The 24,053-nt window shown below is 38.8% G+C and overlaps 1 protein-coding gene across 1 annotated transcript in view; it reads right to left on the reverse strand.

Moving 5' to 3' along the window:
• Positions 1–334: 334 nt before the first annotated feature.
• ARSB (arylsulfatase B) overlaps positions 335–24,053 on the reverse strand; it is a 72,601-nt gene continuing 48,882 nt past the window's right edge. Inside the window, exons 7-8 of the mRNA XM_065661519.1 lie at positions 1,479–1,607; positions 335–990 (exon numbers count right to left, since the gene is read on the reverse strand). Coding sequence (XP_065517591.1) covers positions 725–990; positions 1,479–1,607 — 395 coding nt within the window. The 3' untranslated portion in view covers positions 335–724. The remainder of the gene's footprint in view (positions 991–1,478; positions 1,608–24,053) is intronic.

The following is a 24,053-nucleotide window of genomic DNA, read 5'->3' on the forward strand; positions in this document are numbered from 1 at the left end:
TTTATTGAATTTCATGAAGTCTTTGTTCACCCATTTTTTCAGATTGTCCAGATCCCTCTACCTGACAGTCCAGTTGACCACCAGTCTCTACTCCAGTTTGACATATAAACAGTGATATAAATATTGATAGATGATGGATTTTGCTGTATTCTGGGAGGTGCTTTTTGGTTTTGTCTGTTTCATTTTTCTGTTGGAGATTTCCATCTGTTCCCTTTTCTAGACAGAGGTGCATGATAAGGGCAAAAGTTATTATGTCAGCTATTAGGGTTTATTTTTCCTGTTCTTTACAGATATGTAACCTCTTTCAATAGAATTTGTCTTCTGGACAAACATGAAAACGAAAATCAGTTTATTCCCCAACATAAATGCATACTGGATGTCCCTGATGCCATGACCGTTGCAGCTTTCTAAGAGAAGCAATCTCTTTCAGAGAAGGAGGCAACATTTTTCCTTCTTCATTAAAACCATATTCTGGACAATGCATATTTGAACAACAGATTTATAATTTAAACAACATTTCACACACAATTGGAAGGAGAGAGTGGGTAAAGACTGCAATGAGATTTCCAACACATCTTAAGAGTAAAAATTACTAAATTACTCAAGGCATGATCTCACAATTAGCAACAGTTTAATAAACAAGGTAAGAAATATGTGATGAGGACACTGAGTCCATAAACCAGGCTCTGCTACAGGCTTGTTCTGCAGGATGAGGTGCTGTGCACTATGCCCAAGGACCCCAGGCCCCAGTTGCTGCTGGATCACAGTGGGGATCCTCATCAGGGTAGAACACGGGCACTGAACGTTTATGGTAATACTGAAGCCGTGAGAGCAATTTTTCTACCACATGAGGATGTTTTTCAGACAAATCATTTTTCTCTTCAGGATCATGAACAATATCAAATAACCAAAGTCTCTTTGTTGGTGGATCAGATGATTGAATCCTTGACTCATTGAACAAAGACGGTGGAGGGAACCAATGACTGCAGCCTGCAGAAAGAGGAACAGACCAGGGGTTAATTCTCAGATACAGTGCAGCAGTATGGAGACATAGAGTTATAATGCAATCAACGAATTCACTAGGTCCTTTGACAAGCCACTGGACAGTGACTGTTGCTGCATTCCTTAACTCCACCAAGCACCAGAGTTTCTAGTCCAGGGCTACCTATACAGGAGTCCGCTTTATAAAAAAAAGCTGCACCACTGGGATTCAAAATTCTATGTCACTTAATTGCATATCAATTAATATAATGGACTTGCTTCTTGGATTCAATGATCCTTATCTGTCCCTTCCAACTTGACATAATATGTAATTTGGATTTTAGAAGTGTCCTTTCTAGATTTTTTGCATGTGATCAAAAACCTGAGAAATTAGCAGAATAGTGAAAAGAAATGAACACACATTAAACAGAACTAAAATGTGTTTGGGGCAGGTGGGAGATGTGATATACTGTACAAAAAGGAGTTAACTTCATTACCTGGATATCCAGTTAGTAACTTCCATTTTCCATGTCGGATTGCTGCATGCATGGATATATTGAAATGTGAGTCATCCCATGGAGAAGAATTGCTCTGTGGTAAAGATGTCCTGTTGTCAATGCCAAGACCTTAATGAAACAGTAAACTAAGTTAGATACATTATACATGCATGAAATAATTGTTAGAATTCTATTGGAAAACAAAGCAGTATCATCCATTTATTTTTATGTATTCAATGAACAATTTGTCACATATATGTGAAAACATCTGTGCTATGTTTCACTGGAGGCATTTAACTCAACTTGAACTGCACTGCAAAAGTTATCAGAGGAAAATGTCACATGTTAGTCTAGAAAACTGGACTCATTTCCTATACAGACATTATATCTGTATCTCATATACCTGTATTAAGGATGCTCATGATTGGAGTTGCTAAGTCTGCTCATATAAGTGCCTATATTTTTTGCCAGTCAGGAATACAGAACTGAAAGACCTCCTAAACCACTGCTACTACTGTTAACGTTCTTAGATCACTCCAGGGACCAAGCCCCAGGTTCTGACATGTATCCACATGCAGAGAGCTGTCCCTCTGAACTGAGCTGGCTACATTCACACAGATCTGGCCAGCGAGGTACTTTAATGGCATGACGCAGAATGAAGCATGTCCTCACACTGTCTTTGGAAGAGTCACATATGGCATAGCCCCGTACCCAGATACTGCAGAAAAGCTGAATGTGTCAATTATGTGCAAATACCCTCTCAAAATGAAACCTAAATCTCCTTATAGGAGGGAGCTCAGAAAAAAAATTAGCATGCATACACCAGAGATAATCAGGAGACTGAAACCAGAAGGGAATCAGACTGACACTCTAGGAGCATTAAAACAATCTTGCTTGTCAGCTTTCATGAATGAGGTAGGAGTTTAAGACATAAAAACTAAGAGCTTAATTTAAACTGTATCAACTGATACCTTTTTATCAAAAGAGTACCACAAGGCAACTCTACAATCAGACTAGAAGCAAGACATCAGGAAATGAATGAAAACCAACATTGATTCTCTAGTATCTTTTAAGAGATGACTTTCAATCAGTTTAAAGACTTTGAAGTACTCAGCTGACAATTTGTGCCACTTAAATGAAAAAAAAAGAATCCATGACATGTACAATGATCATGTGAGATCCAATATTAGAAGCAGAGCTGGAGGTTTCTAAAAAGAGTAAATTCTATACATCACAGTGGGGAAAATACATACAGAATCACAGAATCATGAATAGTTAGGGTTGGAAAGAACCTTAAGATCATCTAGTTCCAACCCCCCTCCCATGGGCAGGGACGCCTCACACTAAACCATGTCACCCAAGGCTCTGTCCAACCTGGCGTTGAACACCGCCAGGGATGGAGCATTCACAACTTCCAGTGCCTCACCACCCTAACAGGAAAGAACTTCTTCCTTATATCCAACCTAAACTTCCCCTATATAAGTTTGAACATATTACCCCTTGTCCTACCAGTACAGTCCCTAATGAATATCTGACAGAAGCGAGCAATAGAAAGTTTGAAAAGGAATTTCTGGGACACAAACAATTTCTCTATTTTTTATGAAGGTCCTGCTAAGTTTCTCATTACTGGGCTTTGAATCAATTTTTCTTCAATAAGCAGTTTTTGTGAATGCCCAGGTTCTCTGTTTACATCAGACTTGTATAATGTTCCCAGATAAATAAGGCTATAAAAGGGGACTACTTGTTTAGAGTATGCATACACAGAGTGGGAGTACTTAGTTCATCTTAGATCATGAAGCACTGAAGCTGATGTTAAAAACCCCAAAACACGAAAACAAGGAAAACTTCATAAATGCTGCTAGAAGAATCTCTTCTGGAAGACAAATCCCCCCTTTTCCCCCAGCTATGTGATGTCTGTACCAGATACAAAACCTTTTAAAGATTAATATTGATTACTTTCCCACATCATTATGTTATCTATTATTCTGTCATACCTTTTGTTACTGTGAATACTCATCTTTGCCATCTACTTTCTTAAACAACACAATGAAAGACATTCAGCAGATTAAAAAAAACCCCACCATATTTTTTTAACATTATATCTCAAAATTACAATATTAAGGCTTGGTCTAAAGGAAAAATTGTATGAGTCTGCACTTCTGATTTTAAGGTTTATTATGGAGAATATGCCTCTGATTGCTGAGCTACAGTATGCAAAGCCATAGTATTACATAAGATAAATTATGTAAAATAATTCAAATAAAGAGTATGGAAGACTGGTTTTTTCAGAAGTACTTTGCAAAATATCCTTGGAATGTCATTCACAAGACTTAAAATTATTTTATCTTATTGAATCTTATTTTAAAACCTCTTTATTTGGTCCAGGTAACAAAACCAAACTCCTAAACTAAGAAATGCCAGAGCTTAGAGTTGAAGCTTTTTGGTGGAATACTATCTTCAGAAAAATTTCTTGAAAAGAGAAAGATAAATTCCCTCATGTTGAGTTATTATAAACAGGACTCTGTCAGTCATATTAACTCAACTGCAAGCACTTGTCTTGTGCCAAAGAAATGTACTGTCTGTTTTTCAGACAAGTGTCTTACTTCCCAGACAGTACAGGTCAACTTTCATTAGACATACCAGCCATAGAAAACAGATGCTTGTTTCAATGGTCTCTACACATGTATTTATAGGACTGACAGTTTATTACATCATATAAGCACCAGATACAGAACTAATTTAAATAAAAATATTGCTTGATATGAATTCTCTTCTTATCATACGACTTCCACCTTAAGCTTGGATATTCTTCCCCCTGCATGTAACCCACTTTCTCCGTCTCCTCAACACAGCTGTTCAGTTTCTACCTTTGTCTTCATTCTTCAACTTCCACTAGTGCAGGTGAAACACAAAATGAATGGGCAGATTTTTCCCTCAATGTATGAATTTTACAGGGATTCCTTTTCCCATCTGTCAGACTAAAGAGGTCACATTCTTTTTTGTTTTGGTAAAAAAGATAAACCTTTTATTCCCATAGCATTTAAGCAGTTTTTCTCTGTATGTGTTCTAGATTGTTGTTTTGGGCTAGGTTTGTTCGTTGTTTTGTTGGGGTTTTTTTGTTTTTTTTTTTTTTTTGTTTGGGTTTTTTTTTCCCAGTATGGTTGACCAGGCAGTAACAACAGCACCATGGACTAATTCAGCAGACGCCTTTTATAGGTCTGTGTGATCAAGTCTGCTGTTACATGCCTGCATACCCTCCTTATACACTTGTATCTAAAAAATTTTATACTTTTGTTTGTGCAAAGAGACTAGACATTTTATTTTTCTGCTGTTTCATCACCTGTATAGCAGTGGCTGGTGAAATACTAAAGCTTCGTTTTTCCCTTATAAGAAAAATCCCACAGCCTTTGTAATGAATTTTCTTATTTTCAAACTAAAGCCACTGTTTCCTGAAGCCCAACTTCAGAGCCTCACCAGCTGCTATATTTCTTTTTAATTAGTCTCTTGGGAAATGATACAACTTTAATAATACAAGAAAACAGTGAAATTTCATGCAGATACTTCTTTTCAAATATTTAACGCTACAATGAATTGATTTAAATATTTTAGAGTTTTGTTTGGAGTTGTAGGTCTCTGAAAAGTATTAAAATAGCTTTTATATCTCTCTAGAGAAGAAAAAGTCCTTCAGAAATGTTGGCCTTGGCAAGTGACTATGGAGTTTATATCATATATGAAGACCATCCTTAGTCTTGACAGCCTGAAAAATGGTTTCAGGATCAGACTTTAAAAGGAATTGAGGTGGCCAACTCCCACTACCCACAAGAGAGTTTATTATGTAAATACTTTAAAAGCCTGCCCTTTGCCCCTTATAAAACCTTTAGCTTAATTCTTTTATTTTCATCGTCCTACATTGTCTTTATAAACAGATATGTATTCCAAATTAGGATGTAGAAGCCTAAATACTTTTCAATAGCTAATTTGTAACTTTAACAGACCTGACTTTTCAGAAGGCCAATGTCAACAACTCTGAAAGTATCTATGCTAAATGCTCAGAAAGCATCAGTCAAAAATGTTAGCTTCATTTGCAAAAATAATTGACATTCTAATAATTTGAATATTTCATCTCGTATTTTTCAGGCAGGATGTTGAAAAATTTGCTACTGGATAAGTATATAAATAACATCCTGAATAAACACCAGAGAATATATGTGACTTTTTAGAAAAGCAAACAATCTTTCAGTGCATTAAGCCTTGCTAATGCACGAGTACAATAAAAAGTAAGGAACATGGGGGAAAAAAGCCAGTCCTAACTCCGCATACACAGAAGAGTGGGCTCTGAACAAGCTATTGCTATTCAGGGAAAGTTTTGTGAAAGTTGTAATGAACCAGTAATGTCCAGTAGAAGTTAAGAAAAGCAAAACCAGTTTTAGAAGTGGCGAACTATGAGCCACTGCCACCTGTTAGGACCTTGTTGTGCCTCACAAGGGACACTGTGCAGTTACATGTGGTAACATGTTCAGTAGCATGTCATCCCCATGTTATAGAACAGACACAGAAAAACCATATGAGATACAGAGATGCAACAAGAAAGATTAAAGCTATGGCACAACTGTGTGAAGAATGACTAAATCAATGACTCTTCATCCTCAAAGATGGACAGCTGATGAGGAACAGGACAGACATCTATGAAATTGTGTGTACATGACAAGCTGAATAAGAAATAATTGGTCTTTCCTAACAGTGGCATCACATATATTACAAAGTTGCATATGCAAAATAAATGATAGCATATACTTCCTTACAATAAACCAAACTTAAGTGTGGAATTGTTTTCCATGAAGTGCTGAGATGACAGAAGTTTATGCAGGTTGAACGATAAAAAGGGTTCACCAAGTTGAAGAAAAATCCATTAGGGATTCTTATGCCCAAAATCACAACCTAAAAATCAGGAGCTCCATTAACTGCAGGTTGGAGGCAGCATGCAAGATAGATATATTTATATGCTTGATCTCATACACTCCTTTCTACATAACTGACAGTCTTAGGAAAATGAGCTAGCCAGATTTTTGGCCTGATCATACACCAAATTATTTTCAGTTCAGGACAAGCCAAATATTTTGTTTTCAAAAGAAAGCACTATATTGGAGGAGATTTATGCAACCCCTTTATTATAGTGATCTCTGTGAGCACTGAACTGAAAGTTTCAAAACTTTCAGAAAGGGTAAATATAGCATCATAGAAAATCTCAAGTTGGAAGGGATCTGTTAGGATCACCGAGTCCAAACCCTTGCTCCTCGCAGGACTACCTAAAACTAAACCACATGACCACCAACTTGAACTTCTCCTGACACACTTTCAATTCCATCTCTTCATGTTCCATCGCTGGTCATCGCTTCCAGAGAAAGGAGACCAGCACCTCTCCCTCTGCTGCCCCACTTGAGGCAGCTGTAGGCTGTGGTAAGGGCTCCGCTCAGCCTTCTCTTACAGCTGAGCAAACTAAGTGACTTCAGCCACTTATCCTAAATCTTGCCCTCAAGGCCTTTCACCATCTTGGTCACCCTCCTCTGTATGTATATGTGATTCAGATTCAGGTTTAACTGTAGTTTTACAAATCAATGAATAACACCAGAAGTAATTTCCGGCACACCCACTAGTTTACTTCCAGTGCTGTCATTAAAAGTAGGGTGTCGTGGTTTAAGCCCAGGCCATAAATCAGAACCACACAGTCTACTCCCCCCACCCCCCAACCCCTTTCTTTCACTTGCTCCTGGAGGGATGGGAAGGAGAATTGAAAGAATGTATCTCCCACGGGTTGAGATCAGAACAGTTTAGTAACTAAGGTATAACACAAACCACTGCTGCTACCACCAATAATAATAATAATGATAAAGGAAATAACAAGTGAAGAGAATACAACACCTCACCACCCTCCAACCAATAATACCCATCCTGACCCCGAGCAGTGCCCTAGCGCTTCCAGGTAACCCTCAGTTATGTCCTGGGCATGACATGCTGTGGTATGGAATACCCCTTTGGCTAGTTTGGGTCAGGTGTCCTGTCTCTGCTTCCTTCCTGGCAGAGCATGAGACTCACAAAGTCCTTGGTCAGTCTAAACATCTGAGCAGTAACTAAAAACATCGGTGTTATCATCGCTGTTCCCAGGCTGAAAGTCAAAACACAGCACTGCACCAGCTACTAAGAAGGAGGAAAATGACTGCTACTGCTGAACCCAGGACATAGGGATAGCATAAAAAAATAAGAATTTTAGTTTGTATTAGTAGTGGCTTCCAGTGCACAGATCTGTCTGTATCAGCGTAGACAAGTCAGTCATTTGCTTAAGGCTTGTTTTGCACTTATACCAGAACATAAATCAAGAGTAACGTAATTGAAAGAATGGATTCACAGCAAATTTATTCTACTGTGACTGAAATCAGAATCTGATACCTACATTACTTCCTGCTTCAATCACACCATTTTAAATTTAAAAAAGCCCCTACCATTTACAGAAATACTACAAGATAACAGGTTTTGCCATACTGAAGCAGTTATTTGGTAAATTCAACCCAGCAGTGCATCCTAAGAAGTAATGAACAACTGAGGAGTCAAAGCAAAACAGAAGAGATAAACCAAAACTGCTTACTTTGTCCAGCAGTCTGTTCTTTCACTTCACTTTCTAAGCATAGGGAAGATAATAAAAAATGATGCAGTGTGCTTAGCCCTGTGTTTTTCCTCTAGCCTTTTGAAAAAGCCCTTCTGACATCGTTCAGTATCCGATGTGTACTCCTGATTTAGGTTGGCTGGCTAGGTCTTCCAGAGTAAAAAACACTGTCTTCCTGTGTATTTTTGCATACACTTACAATAGGCTTCTGCTTAACTCATCAGCTCACCTATCCAACTGGGCAATGATTTTTCAGGGTGGAAAATAGGCAGAAACATTTCTTCACATTTCTTCCCTGGTGATGAATGCATGCTTGAGAATCGATCATTGATTCCTTGTCGTGGGCACAGTGACCTATCAGAAACTCATCTAAAACAAAAAAAATACAAACCTATCTGATCACCTTGAAAAGACAAAAATGTCTGAAAATCCACTTCATTTCTGTGTAACTGAAAACCTTCTAAATTCTTCTGCAACTGATGTACACCAAAATAACTTTATGACCCTCTGGTGCTGCATGAATAAAAAGAAGAAAGGTTGATCCAGTTTCATTACATTTTACAGCTTTAGATGTCTTATCAGAAGCTCTCTATTCCTCTTCCTTAATGAGGTCTATAAATCCAACTTGGTTATTTTTCTAAGTCTTACAATGTTCCCGACGGTTTTCACTGATATTCTTTGAAATATTTAATATTCAATCATGTGCAAATACTGGAAAAAAAAAAAAAAAAAGAGTTTTCCTAACTCAAGCAGAATTAAAAAAAAATAGCAAAGACAACAAAAAGCCACTGCAACACAGTACTTGGTAGGTAGGTTGGAAAATTCAGATCTGCCAGCACCTTTGTAAGTATTTCCTATGATTTGTCTCAATCTTTTGCATTCTGCTTTGCAAAGCAAACATGTAAATTACTGCATCGCCATAATTCGGAAAAAAAGGTTATTTAAGGATAATCTATACCCATATTATAAATTTCAGGGGTAAAAAAAAAGAAAAGTACAATCTGTTGTTTTTTTTTTTGTTTTTGGTTTTTTTTTTTTTTTTAAAGAAAGGGTCATTCTTTAGATCAGTCTGAAAGGTAAATTTGTGGAAACATTTTATTAAATGCAATCAATTTCTGAAGAGTACATTCATTTAACCTTCACATCTAATTTTTAATAATAAGAAGGAAGAAGAAAAACTACAGAATTTCATCTAAGATTTGAAAAAGAGAATATATGGGGAATACATATTCTATATCTATATATACAATGATATTTGCACAGATCTTGTAAGCATAGATCAATTACTCTTCTCATTCTTCTAGCTCTCCTTCATTCTTTAAATGAGACCAACTCATGCAACTCATGGAAATGTAAAATGTGGAGATATAAATAGGCAGTACATCTAAAAATAAAATATTCTGCCTTCAGCCTATGATTAAGATGATGAAAATGATACATGTTGAGAAGAAGTTCTCTTGGTTGGTGAGAGATCAAAGAGCATAACGTTCTCTCTAACATGCCATTTAGTGAGGTCCCAACCACAAAATTTAAAGGGTCCAAAAGAATATTGCTTAAAGCATGCTATATTTCTGTACACTGTGACCTACAATATGAGTGTGCAGGGTGGCAATGCTGGGTACTGGAGAGCAATTTTGGAGAAAGACAAAAGAACATCAATTTATTATTTATTTAGGAGACAGAGCCCTGCCAAAAAAGTTAATCTAAACAGCCTGAGTGTTAGATTGGCTATGCCTCTACAATTTTCTAACTTCCTACACAGTAACAAAAACATTCTTTTATAACCAGCTACATATAATGAGTACCCTTTACAAACAACAGAAGCAAATGAAGCTTCTACCTTTGGTTCTTCATCTTAGAACTTATCTGCCTTTTGCAGTATACCTCCCAAATTAAAAAGTGAAAAATAGCAGCATTCCTACAGTTTAACTTCTATTTATAATACCCTAATGTAGGCGCAGATTCAGCCATATGACAGGGAAAATACAATCACATAAAGCTCCAAACTTAATTGCAAACTGCTTGATGGAAAAAACTGAAAAGCATGCATTAAGAAAAGCCACAAAACACAAGATGAATTAAGATTTTTAGATGGCTCACACTCTTTCCAGTGCAAATTAGACACACATCTGAAATAAATAATAAACAGGTGCTAGTGCTCTGCAGATGTAAAGTACATTTAAGAACCTTCAGCCATAGCAGGAATATCACCAACATTTCCTGTAACAAAAGTGTGTGCACATATTACACTACTTGGATGTCTAAAGTTTGATACCCTCGGGTTTACAATGTATACCACACAAAAGGATTCCCTAGATATTCTCTTAGTTACTGGAATTATCCCTGTAGTTCTTTTTCATTATAAATTTGGTCTGGCTATGCAACACCCACTATCACTTCCTTGGGTACTCCACTCCAACATTTAAATAATATATAACAGGATCCATGTAAGAAAAGTTTACTTCTCATACTTCATGGCCATCTAGAACAAGAAACTAAGCAGCTACGGGACAAGAGGAAAGATCACCATGTGGACTCATATAATTTAATCTAATTGAATGAGAAACAAAAATTTTTGATTTGCCACTGGAGAGACCACCAATGGATTCCAAAAGGAAATTGTGCTGGGACCCTGTCATGGTTTAAACCCAACCTCGATTCTCCTCTCCATCCCTCCAGGAGCAGGGGGAGGGCAAGAAGGGGGGGAGTGAGTGAACGAGGTTTGTGGTTGGGTTTAAACCATGACAGACCCATACTGTTAACACATTCTAAATGACCTGGAAAAGGGAATGAATAGTGAGATCACAATGTCTGTGAATGATGGTAAGTTATTGAATGCTGACTGTAAAGAATGACAGAAGACCATCATGAGATAGTGAGTAGGCATTAAAAAGCAACTATACTTAAGATAGATATACATAAAGTGGAGCATGTGTGAAACAATTATCCTAAATTCATCTGTTAAATGATGGTGTGCAAGTCACCCTTAATTGTCCAAGAGTGAAACCTTGGGATCATGATAGAGCTGACGCTTTTTCAGAATTATGTCAGCACTTGTCAAAAGGAAAACAGTGCAAGGAATATTAGAAAAGGCCTCATAAACAAAAGCAAAAAGCTCTATGCAACTGGAATATTCTGGTCTTTCCATCTCAAAAAGAATGCCATATGACTGAAAACATTCAGAAACCAGTTACAAAGTTGGGTGATGTCAAATGTACATGGCCCAGGGTGATTCCCCTGTGAATTAAATTCCTCTGCTAATTAATCTGTATGTTCTATATAACTCTAGGGATCAGGCTGCTTCCATTACCTGCATGACCAAAGAAAGGTTCTTCCCATCTGTCTTGGGTTCAGCAGTAGCAGTCATTTTTCTCCTTCTTAGTATCTGGTGCAGTGCTGTGTTTTGACTTTCAGAACAATGCTGGTAACACCGATGCTTTTAGTTGCTGCTCAGTAATGTTTACTCTGACCAAGGACTTTCTGAGCCTCATGCTCTGCCAGGGAGGAGGGGAAGCTGGGAGGAAGCACAGACAGGACACCTGACCCAAACTACCCAAAGGGGTATTCCATACAACAGCACGTCATGCCCACTATATAAACTGGGGACAGTTACTTGGAAGGGCTAGATCACTGCTCAGGGTCGGGCTGGGTATCGGTTGGCAGGTGGTGAACGGCTGTATTCTCTTCCCTTGTTATTTCCTGTATCGTTATTATTATTGGTGGCAGCAGCAGTGATTTGTGTTATACCTTAGTTACTGGACTGCTCTTATCTCAACCCGTGGGAGTTACATTCTTTCCATTCTCCTCCCCACCCCTCCGGGAGCTGGGGGAGGAAGTGGGGGTGAGTGAGCGAGCAGCTGCGTGGTTTCTGGGTTGCTGGCTGGGCTTAAACCACAACACCATCTTGTGTGATGTTTTAGTTGACAGGGGACATACCAATGTAACACACCGGCCCAACAGTTTCAGTTCTTACTACTTGGGCCTCATGAAACATCTTGAATGAAGGCACATCATTAGTTGTTGCTAATATATTCAGTGTGACTACAGTCTCTACCTGGCCTGGTTAGACACCAACTACACTGCAGAACAGTACTACCACACAGCATGAACCCACAGTGAGAAAAAATCAAGCATGCTGAAAAATGGGATGAGACATAAATTCTTTACCTAAGAAGTTCATCATCTACTTTTGCCAGCAGCAGGCATTTTCCAATCAGACTAGACTACACTCTGTGAGCAAATATAACCTAGGCTGCATACTCAAATTCAATTACACGGAATTTTTTCTCTATCACCAAGATATTTTGTGGAAAACTTCAATGTTAATTCTATTGCTTTGTAAAATCTTCTTTTAATAGAATCTCAGCTTGTTGCTATCAGAACAGCTAGAATATCTGTCTCAGCTGCTGGCCCCCTGCCATCCTTACCCTAGTGTGATAAAAGATTTCATTTTGTCAGCAGGCACCACATAAGTCGCAAATATCACTAAGACTTCACTGCAATAAAGTTCTTCTTGTTTGCAAAGACCCTTGAGAGGATCTAATGGGAGCACTCATGTTTTCAGGCATACCTCTGCTAACAGAGGCTGGAGAGACTCACAGCGAGCTATAGGAGTGGCAAGAGCCACCCATCACAGGATACCATCAGTTATGCCCTCAGAGCAAGGAATGCAGCCATAACAAAGTTGCATCACATAGTCAAAAGTCAAAAAACTACTGAATTGCAGAGACTAGTGCTTGCAGTAAGGCAGCTTTGGGGAATAAAGTGGCACTTAATGCACATGTCCAAAGAGATATTGCATATAAAATAATTTAATCTTGTGCATACAGATTGTTAACTCACTGAAGACTGTCACTCCAGGAAGACAGGCTTTCAAAAGATTGTGTCACCTCAGAATGACAAGTTCAAGAGGATAAATGAATTTTTTTTTTTTTTTGTTTTAAATTCTGCTGAGATCATACTCTAAAGCACAATGGGTGATCAGAAGAAGTTTCATTACTTTATAAAAATGTTTTTAGTAATACCCAGGTTTTTAGTTAGGGAGAAGTGAACAACTCTGTATGTTGCAGAGTAGAATTCTGCTTAATAGTTGAATCAAACACTAGAAACTAAACCACCGAGTTTTTTCCTTCTTCTTTGTTGAGGAAACTTAGAGGGGAAAAAAGAGGCTTATAAAAGGTAGAAGCAAGGACAGGTGGCCTGGGAAGAATACAGGGGTGTTGTCCGGATATTGTCCGGGAAGCTAGGGACCAGGTTAGGAAGGCTAAGGCCCAGTTAGAATTAAACTTGGCCAGGGATGTTAAGGATAACAGGAAGGGATTCCATAAGTACATTGCAAATGAAAGACAGACTAGGGACAAGGTGGGCCCTCTCTGGAAGCTATCAGGAGAACTGTCTACCCTAGATTTGGAGAAGGCTGAGGTTCTCAACTACTTCTTTGCCTCATTCTTCACTGGCAAATGCTCTGACCACACTGCTCAAGACTTGGAAGGCAGACGCAGGGACTGTGAGAATGAAGACCTTGGGCCCACTGTAGGAGAGGATCTGGTTCAAGACCATCTTCAAAATCTGAAAGTGCACAAGTCCATGGGACCTGATGAAATCCATCCACGGGTCCTGAAGGAGCTGGCGAATGAAGTTGCTAAGCCACTGGCCATCATAGCTGAAAAATCATGGCAGTCAGCTGAAGTTCCCGATGACTGGAAAAAGGGAAATATAACCCCCATTTTCAAGAAGGGGAAAATGGAATACCCAGGGAATTACAGACCAGTCAGTCTCACCTCTGTGCCTGGTAAAATCTTGGAGCACATTCTTCTGGAAGGCATGCTAAGGCACATGAAAAACAACAAGGTGCTTGGTGACAGCCAGCGTGGCTTCACTAAGGGGAAGTCCTGCCTGACCAATTTGGTGGCCTTCTATGATGGGGCTATGGAACTGAGGGACAGGGGTAGAGCAGTTGATGTCACCTGCCTGGACTTGTGTAAAGTGTTTGACACTGTCCTGCATGACATCCTTGTCTCTAAGTTGGAGAGACATCAGTTTGATAGGTGGACCACTCGGTGGATAAAGAACTGGCTGGATGGCCACACACAGAGTTGTGGTCAATGGCTCAATGTCCGGCTGGAGACCAGTAACAAGTGGTGTCCCTCAGGGGTCGGTGTTGGGACCACTCTTGTTCAACATCTTTGTCAGTGACATGGACAGTGGGATTGAGTGTGCCTTCAGCAAGTTTGCCGATGACACCGAGCTGTGTGGTTTGGTTGGTACACTGGAGGGAAGGGATGCCATCCAGAGGGACCTTGACACACCTGTGAGGTGGGCTGATGCCAACCTCATGAAGTTTAATCATGCCAAGTGCAAGGACCTGGGGGTGTTGGTCGATGAGAAAATGAACATGAGCCAGCCTCAGTGTGCGCTCACATCCCAGAGAGCCAACCGTATCCTGGGCTGCATCTAAAGAAGCATGACCAGCAGGTTGAAGGAGGCGATCCTGCCCCTCATTTCTGCTCTCATGAGACCACACTTGGAGTATTGTGTGCAGTTCTGGTGTCCTCAGCATAAGAAGGACATGGAACTGTTGGAACAAGTCCAGAGGAGGGCCACAAGGATGATCAGGGGACTGGAGCACCTCCTGTATGAAGACAGGCTGAGAAAGTTGGGGCTGTTCAGCCTGGAGAAGAGAAGGCTGCGTGGAGACCTCATAGCAGCCTTCCAGTACCTGAAGGGGGCCTATAGGGATGCTGGGGAGGGACTCTTCATCAGGGACTGTAGTGACAGGACAAGGGGTAACGGGTTAAAACTTAAACAGGGGAAGTTCAGATTGGATATAAGGAGGAAGTTCTTTACTGTGAGGGTGGTGAGGCACTGGAATGGGTTGCCCAAGGAAGCTGTGAATGCTCCATCCCTGGCAGTGTTCAAGGCCAGGTTAGACAAAGCCTTGGGTGGGATGGTTTAGTGTGAGGTGTCCCTGCCCATGGCAGGGAGGTTGGAACTAGATGACATTAAGGCCCTTTCCAACCCTAACTGTTCTATGGTGCTATGATTCCACAAGAACTTAAAAGCAACATGCAATAATTGGTATTATTTTCAAGGTAAGGCAATGCATATGCCTCCCCACCTCTTGTGATCTGATTAGTAGTCTATAAAACCACAAAGGAGATATCCAGATAGCAGTCTGGGGCTGGTGAACCAAAAACCACTTACACATGAAACCCAAACAGAAAGAGAGCATTTTTGAGTATGTTCATTATCACCTTTAAAATCAACATACTATTCGGTATAGAATCAACACCCAAGAAATCTCTGTTATCTTCATCAGTTTCTATATAATGTCAGATAAATGGTAATGGTATCATTCTCCTACTGCTTCCATTAAAATAAATCAAAAGGTTTTGCACATAACAGGTTCTGCTCCAATGGAAATAATTTTACTCTATTATCAGGATTTAAAACATTTACTTATATGATGCTCATTAAGTAGAAAGGAAATAAAACCAAAGCAGTTCAAAAATCACAAGCGATTACTTTTATATCAAGAGACATTGTAGACTCCTTTGAATCACCTGAGTCTGTTTTTGTGCTGCAATAGCAGAAGTGGTAGGTTAAAAAAATCATGGACTTTCTTAAATATTATGGGACTCCACATGAATATTACCCTCGAGAAAGCTGTCTGCAACTTCCTCGAAATCTTATATAAAACTTTGCGTAACAGGCACCCAAACACTTGATTCTTTATAGGAGCATGCATCTGGGAAGGAAAACAAAAAGTTGAGAAATGAACCATAACTTCACTAGAGTAAAACTCATGAAGCCACCCTGTAACTTTTCTTTGTGGTCAGAGCTGCTTCCCACAGCCACATCTTCTGAACTTTCCTTCAGTGTCATTTTTTCATCTGCCCAATACTTTCCTCCCTGAATTCTCAGGTCACATCAAAAGCCCTAGCAATTGGTAACTGATCAGGTAACCGAGGTTCCCTGACTATTACAAGGGGATTTGAACTGTGATCTTCTATCCTGCAAGTGAGACTTCTCCTCAACAGTCCGTATGAAACTACAGAATGGACGTTTTCTCCATATTTTCCATCTCACATCATACCATAAAAACAAATATTTTTAATAACACAGAAAATAAGCCTTTATCTTAGTGATGAGATATCCACTTGTGACAAATTTGTACATAAAACTTAATATATACAAGAAAGCAAGCAAATTTTATGGGTACATCATTCGTAATTCTTAAGAATCTTAAACCATTAGGTTCTTAATTTCTTACTATCTTCTAAATTTTAATCTAATCATCTATGTGTTTTTCTAGCATCCCTAGATGCAAAATATTCTATAGGCAGACTGGTTTTCATTTGCAAGCAGTCTGGCATACAGTTTTATTAGCAGGCAGTCTACAAATACATCCAAATTAGGGACTCTACATCACACCATAAAACTTCGAATGGCACTGAAAAAAAAAATAAAAAATCCAGATTTCCTTAGGTATTTCTCAGTTTGGAAGCACCTGGATCTGGGAAGAACAGACAGAAGATGCAGGAAGGTTTAATGTGGGAACATAAGAATATACAAATACCTTTCAGCATACACTGTTTTGAATGAAGGTAATTTTAACAATTGGAAAGCTGTACTCTTCACACTGTTTAGCTGCATAGATAATACAAATAGTATGCATCTATGGACTAGGTAAGAAATTATACTCTTTTTTCTGAGTATTTGAATTCCTTTGATTTATGGTTTAGGATTAGCACCAACATGTTTTAATTTAACATAAGTTATTTTTTTTCTTCTCCTAAATATCTAGAATAATATATGGAACATGGGTCAAGTTTTTAATGTATACAGTAGTCATAGTGGTTATAGCATTGAGAGCAGTGAAAGTACCACTTTAGTTTCCACTGATGAACATAAAAATCAAGTTTCTTACAAACACTAAAACTGGGACTCTCCCTTAGTAACATAATTTATACAGTTCCTAAAATCTCAAAACAGTCAGTTGAGCAGCTACTTACCAGCAAGATAAGAAATAGTAAGACTACATTTTCAAAGAAAATTCTACTGAGAAATATGAAAGCAAATTAGCAAAAGGCATAGTTAATATTTTTACAATTAGAAGACACACTTAGACCTTTATACAGAATCCCAAGGGTTGGAAGGGACCTCAAAAGATCATCTAGTCCAAACCCCCTGCAAGAGCAGGGTAACCTACAGTACATCACACAGGAACTAGTCCAGATGGGCCTTGAATATCTCTAGTGTAGGAGACTCCACAACCCCCCTGGGCAACCTGTTCCAGTGCTCTGTCACTCTTACAGTAAAGAAGTTCTTCCTGATGTTAACGTGGAACTTCCTATGCTCCAGTTTACACCCATTGCCCCTTGTCCTATCACTGGATATCACTGAAAAAAGCCTAGCTCCATCATCCTGACACCTACCCTTCACATATTTGTAAACATTGATGAGGTCACCCCTCAGTCTCCTCTTCTCCAAGCTAAAGAGACCCAGCTCCCTCAGCCTCTCCTCATAAGGGAGATGTTCCACTCCCTTAATCATCTTTGTGGCTCTGCGCTGGACTCCTTCAAGCAATTCCCTGTCCTTCTTGAACAGAGGGGCCCGGAACTGGACGCAATATTCCAGATGCGGCCTCACCAAGGCTGAGTAGAGGGGGAGGAGAACTTCTCTTGACCTACTAACCACTCCCTTTCTAATGCACCCTAAGATGCCATTTGCCTTCTTGGCCGCAAGAGCACATTGCTGGCTCATGGTCATCCTCCTATCCACCAGGACCCCCAGGTCCCTTTCCCCTTCGCTACTTTCCAGCAGGTCACCATCCAACCTGTACTGGTACATGGGGTTGTTCTTCCCCAGATGCAAGACTCTACACTTGCCCTTGTTAAATTTCATCCAGTTTCTCCCCGCCCAACTCTCCAGCCTGTCCAGGTCTCGCTGAATGGCAGCACAGCCTTCTGGTGTGTCAGCCACTCCTCCCAGTTTTGTGTCATCAGCAAACTTGCTGAGGGTGCACTCAGTTCCCTCATCCAGGTCATTGATGAAAATATTAAACAGCACCGGTCCCAGCACCGACCCCTGAGGGACTCCACTAGTCACAGACCTCCAGCTAGATTCTGCGCCATTGACCACAACTCTCTGCCTTCTTCCTTTCAACCAGTTCTCGATCCACCTCACTACTTGATCGTCAAGCCCACACTTCCTTAGCTTTTATTTAGAAACATAAGGTCTTTTTAAATGCCTCATTTTTTTGTCAGTGGTATGGAAACACACAGCTGTTCTCCACACATTTATTAATGGAATTGGAGGGACAGAGGGAATGTTTCTCTCCCCTGTAGCTACAGAAGCCTAAAGTCTTCTATACAAGTAGATGAAGATTCCCCACCCAAAACTATCACTTACCTGTGAACAGAAAATTTTGCACTGTTTCACATAGGTAAATTAGAAATTTTGTAAAAGATGCTGTACTGGAAATTTATTTTCAGCATTTTATACAATGGAAACCTCACAACAAAAATTACCTTTTGCTAGACCTGATTCTGAGAAGCAACCTGTTGCTTAGTTTTCATCAGGAAATACACAGGACAAAACAAACTCCAGGAAGAGATGTAAGAAATTCTCCGAGTGTCTTCAGCAAAATGGATGTTGTTATCTTGGCATGAATGCAACTCATGTTCCTCCTGCAACTGATTTAGCTCTGGGATCCAGTGCACACAAGACACACAAGACACACAAGACACAAGCTGAAGTATGAACAGTTCTGGCTAAAAGTGCCCATCTCACCAGAATAGGTTTGATCCTCAGCAGTTTGTCTTTAAGTATTGATAACTACTGAAATTCAGCAAATCTCAGGCAGTGAACTGTCAAAATGAAACATCATCCACAAAATGCAGGGAAATTTTAAAGTTTTAAAGTGTCTAGCCTGTTCTTTCTTGGGATATCAGATTTGAAGCAGCTTCCCTGCATTTTCTCTAACTCCTACTTCCATGACTGGAGTTTTGGGAAGAGACAGAAATGCAAAGAGATGAAGAAATAGGCAGGAGAAAATGTTATGGATACTTGTCATAACACTCACAGATGCCATCATCCACAATAAAGCCAAAATTTAGAGCTTACTGCGTGTCTCATGAAATAACATATTTTAAAGTCCTGTTCAACACCTGCTGTATTATATTTTACATCTAATCCATTCTGTCTTACATCCACTGCAAGTTTAGTCTTTCTGTGAGAAAAACTACAGAGAAATATAGGGGAAAAAATATTCTTCTACTGTAGTAAAACTTACACATCAAGGTTTCAGTGTCTGACTTTAATAGATGAGTAACACTGTAAGACCAAGCAGATTATTTAGACTGTTTTAAAGAAAGTATGTATGAGAGTATCTTATTTGTGAGCAGACTGTTTTTGCATAGACACTGCTTATTGTACATTAACAAACCTATAATGAGCAGGTTATTTGGTGCTTCTTAGACTTTTTTTTTTTTTTGGTGCTAAGAAGCACTAAAGAGAAGAATTCTCATAGAAATCAAAGCTTAAAGTTACAAGGTAGCTTTGAATAGCACTGTCTAATTCAGAAGCATTTTCTCTCTTCCCAATAACAAGCACACACAACCAATACAAGACTCAAACAAGTTCTTCATGGTTATTTCTAGGCCTACTGCAGTGCTATGAACCACTGTTGTTACCGATAGTCTGTACTACAGAAAACAGACAATTTTTCTCCCTATTGGAGAGAAAATGCTGCATATTTTTTGCAAAGGCTCAAAGTCACACAACGCACCTTCTTCCATCTACTTCTTTACCTCTTCACACAGAAAAAGTCAATTCATTTTTGCTTTTCTCTTCAGTCTTAAAAGCAGCAGTTTTTCCTTCATGCTTATAATGCATACAATAAATATTCAATAGTGTTTCTAAATCATTGCTCAATAGTCAGTAGCAGCCCTTTGAAAATGACGATTTTTCCATTTTAGTTATGTCTGTATACCCTTTGTCTTACTTATAAAGCATGTTTCTGAAGTTGTATGTGTGTTTGTAGTTCTGATGTCTTAATTAACATGACAGTTCATGAAAATTTGCCAGAAGGAAGGACAAGCTTCCTATTGTCACTCTGAAATGTGGATGGCTCTGTGGGCTAACAAGGCCTTAGCATATATGTATTTTTAACTTATTTCCCTTTTTTTTGAACAGTAATGTATAGAGGAATTATTTCATCTCAACAAGGAAACTCTGAAAATGTCAAGGGCTCTTCCAGCCTAGACTGCGACAATGAATTACTGAAGAAATAAGGGGCTTTGCTACTTCACTGAGAAAAGACATTTTGTGACCTTTTGCTGCTTTACGGAAATAATGAGTTTTCTACAAAACTCTGAGTCTTTCTGTTACTTTATTAAAACAAAAATGTTTGAGGAATAGCCATGACCTTAACCTTGGAAGAATGACTAGAATACTGATCTTGAAGAAACAGATGAGCCCAGAGACATTCTAACTTGCTATCGTCACGTTGACAAGGACAAGGCATAAGGCTGTGTCACAGTCAAACTCACCCAGGGAAGCTCACCTATCTTAATTCACTAGATCCACTCTTACCCTTCTAACTGCAGTTTTCTAATAGTAAAGTTTGACTCCAGTGGAAAGATTTATACTGGAATATCGTGCTCAGTCTCTTGCTTTTCAAAATGCATACTCTTCTTAGTTTCTACAAAAGTAAGCACATGAAAATACTCTCATTATTTAGAATCATAGAATAGTTAGGGTTGGAAAGGACCTCGAGATCATCTAGTTCCAACCCCCCTGCCATGGGCAGGGACACCTCACACTAAACCATCCCACCCAAGGCTTCACCCAGTCTGGCCTTGAACACTGCCAGGGATGGAGCACTCACAACCTCCCTGGGCAACCCATTCCAGTGTCTCACCACCCTAACAGGAAAGAATTTCCTCCTTATATCCAATCTAAACTTCTCCTGTTTAAGTTTTAACCCATTACCCCTTGTCTTGTCACTATAGTAAAGTAGTATTTCTAAGTATTCACCTTGATTTTTATAATGGATTACATCTTTACAAAACAACACACCACACAAACAATTCAGTAAAATCCAGAATTACTCATGACAGCAAGTAAATCCCTGTGAACATCAGCAAGTTGAAACATTTATCCAGATCATTACGTTGTTATACAATTACAGAATTAAAAAAGCTCATTACTTTAAATAATAGCAAACTTACTAATACAGCCTACAAGGTCAAACATGACAAAATGAGAGATGGCAAAAGGAAATGCTTGACTTTCACTTTTGATGGCAAAACAAGAAAAAAAAAAAATCTCCAAACCTTATTTTTTCCAGGAAACAGATTTGAACTCAATGGAACAGTATTTATGAATTGAGGTCATGTTGAGATGGCCTTATGTGAAACACCCAGACCTTACTTGTATCATTGTAATGTAGCAGTGTTCAAGGCAAAGAGAACTGAGCAGCAGATAACCTGACTTTCACAGCCTTTGCACAATTATAACTTGACAGGTTTCCAGCTCAGAGATATTTCACTTAAAAAATGTAATCTAACATTTACATCAGGACCTGCGTAGAAATATAAAATGTTAGTGTTATGTTCAAATAGGTATAGGATATAATGAAGCATAAAAAAGAAGCAGTGCCAAGGGATTTCTGAATTCCAGTCATGTTGCTGGCAGTAGACATTTTATCAAGTGACTTAATATTTCTAAATTCTGAAAGAGATTATCTACATCCCAAAGGAAACATGGGAATTAATATTTATGAGGCTCACCAAATGTGCAAGCCCTGTACTCTTGGTATTGAATACTGTTGTGACGGATGGTTCACACTGACATACAGGTGGGCTAAGAGCCAAGGCAACAGAACCACAGGCCAAACTTCCTGACCACAGAGCTACACCCCAGAAACTTCACACAGCCAACAGCCAGAAGAAAAACACTACTTATCTCCGATGTGAATGGCAGTGGAGCTGGCTGGAATGGCAGCCTCCCATTGGGGAGTGGAGCTGAGCTCCGGCCAAAACTGCCAGGCCAGCATGAAAAGCACCACATGAAGTGATTGAGGGCCATGCACGGCTCCAGGGTCACATATTGACAACTCCTGCTTTATAAACTTACAAGGGTCAGTGCAATTTATGATTTTCTTCCAATGAAAAGATGACAGAGTCTAGATGGTCAGCATGCATATGCATAATTCTGCAGGGAAATGGAAATTCAGAGTAGCAAAGAATGTATCTTTTTCCTCATTACTGACCATTCTCTCATTCCAACTGTTGCAACGTAAGTTCAGCCAGCTAACAATACTGGTCGCTTTTCTGCACGTTTTTGACTTTTGAGAGTGGATTCTGGGTCCTTGCCTGCCACAGACATGGTGTATATTTATCACATTTGAAGCCCATGCAGCACACTCTTCCATGCATACTTACATCTTCTGCTGCTATTGAATAACTCAATTTAACTCCATTACCAGGGATTGTTTTTTCACCTTTTTTTTTTTTTTTTTTTTAGATAATCCTAAACCATCTGGATCATCAGTAATAAAACTGGGGAAGAAATCACTTATGGCCTGCGAAATCTCAGGAATCATCTTTCACCTGGGCAAAATAAGTAATAAATGGGGCCTAAAAGAGCCTAGAGTGCCTATTCCTTAATCAAGATGAATCATTTTGGTATATGTATGGATATAATATATAATGCTACAGCCATTATAATGCAACTTTAATGCCCATGAATGATACATCAGTCCCTGAACTGAAATGGCTTCTCTATTGTAATATATTATATGTTCATTCTGCATGTAGCAGGTCTAGCCCCTTACAAGCAATAGTTTATTTTGGCAATTAATAGCGCAATATATGAGGTAATGCCTTTTTCCAAATGTCAGGGAGAGCAATGTAAAATTTGATTAATTTTGCTCAAGGCAAATAGAAATTTGGAGAAAAATCAGAAAATGTTTTTACAAGTTCTCTGTCTTGGATGTCTGCCTCTATGAATAGATATCTTCAAAATAAACTGACTACAATTTTTTATGCCTTTGAAGTTTTAGTTTATGGTTAAGTCTGGAATTTTAAATGAAGGTGAAAGTTTTTTCAGTCTAAACCAGCCCCACCCAATTACATATTTATTTTGAATACAGATTTCTAATTTAGAGAAATACAAATTCTTTTTGTAGAGGTGATGCTGTATGTGTAGGTTACAAGATTCTGTGAATTTCACTAAATTCATTAATAAATTTAGCAAGTCATATTAAAAAACAACAGAGTGTGTACTGACAGATTCTGATTAACAGCTCTGTATTAAAGGGTACATTTCCTTTCACCATGTCATTCAATTCTGATTCTCAAAACAAAACTGCCTTCCATGGGATATAAAGTTTCAATACTGCTTTAAGACAGCCCATCTAGCAATGACTGTGTGGTCAGAAATATGTTTGGTTTAGCAGTTAGGGGAATTGAGACTTAAATCCAGTTGGTTTTTAATTCAGCTGAATCACCAAAGCTTGATGAAATGCCATAAGGCGGTCTAAAAGAAAGCAGATCTTTCACAATGGAAGAGCTGACGTCACCTGTGCAGCTGCCAAACCATCCACAACTTGGCTTTTTTTCTTTTTTTTAACACAAAGTCACAAAAATGGGGCAAACCAATTTTGGTGTGGGGTTTCTTTTTTTTTTTTTTCTTCCAATGCATGTAAATCAGATTTTTGATTTACATAACTTCTAAGTTACTTTATGCATTTTAATTTGCACTTTCTTCACCTATACATTACAGAGAAAAATATACTCTGTTTCAACAGAATTTTAGCTTTCTGGTTTTAATTTTCTTATATTACTTCAAACTCTTAAAACTAACAGAAAATATGAATGTTTCAGACCCAAACCTGGAAGACAGTAGAT

The sequence above is a fragment of the Lathamus discolor genome, chromosome Z (assembly GCF_037157495.1).
Source record: "Lathamus discolor isolate bLatDis1 chromosome Z, bLatDis1.hap1, whole genome shotgun sequence".
In the NCBI taxonomy this organism is placed as follows: Eukaryota; Metazoa; Chordata; class Aves; order Psittaciformes; family Psittacidae; genus Lathamus; species Lathamus discolor.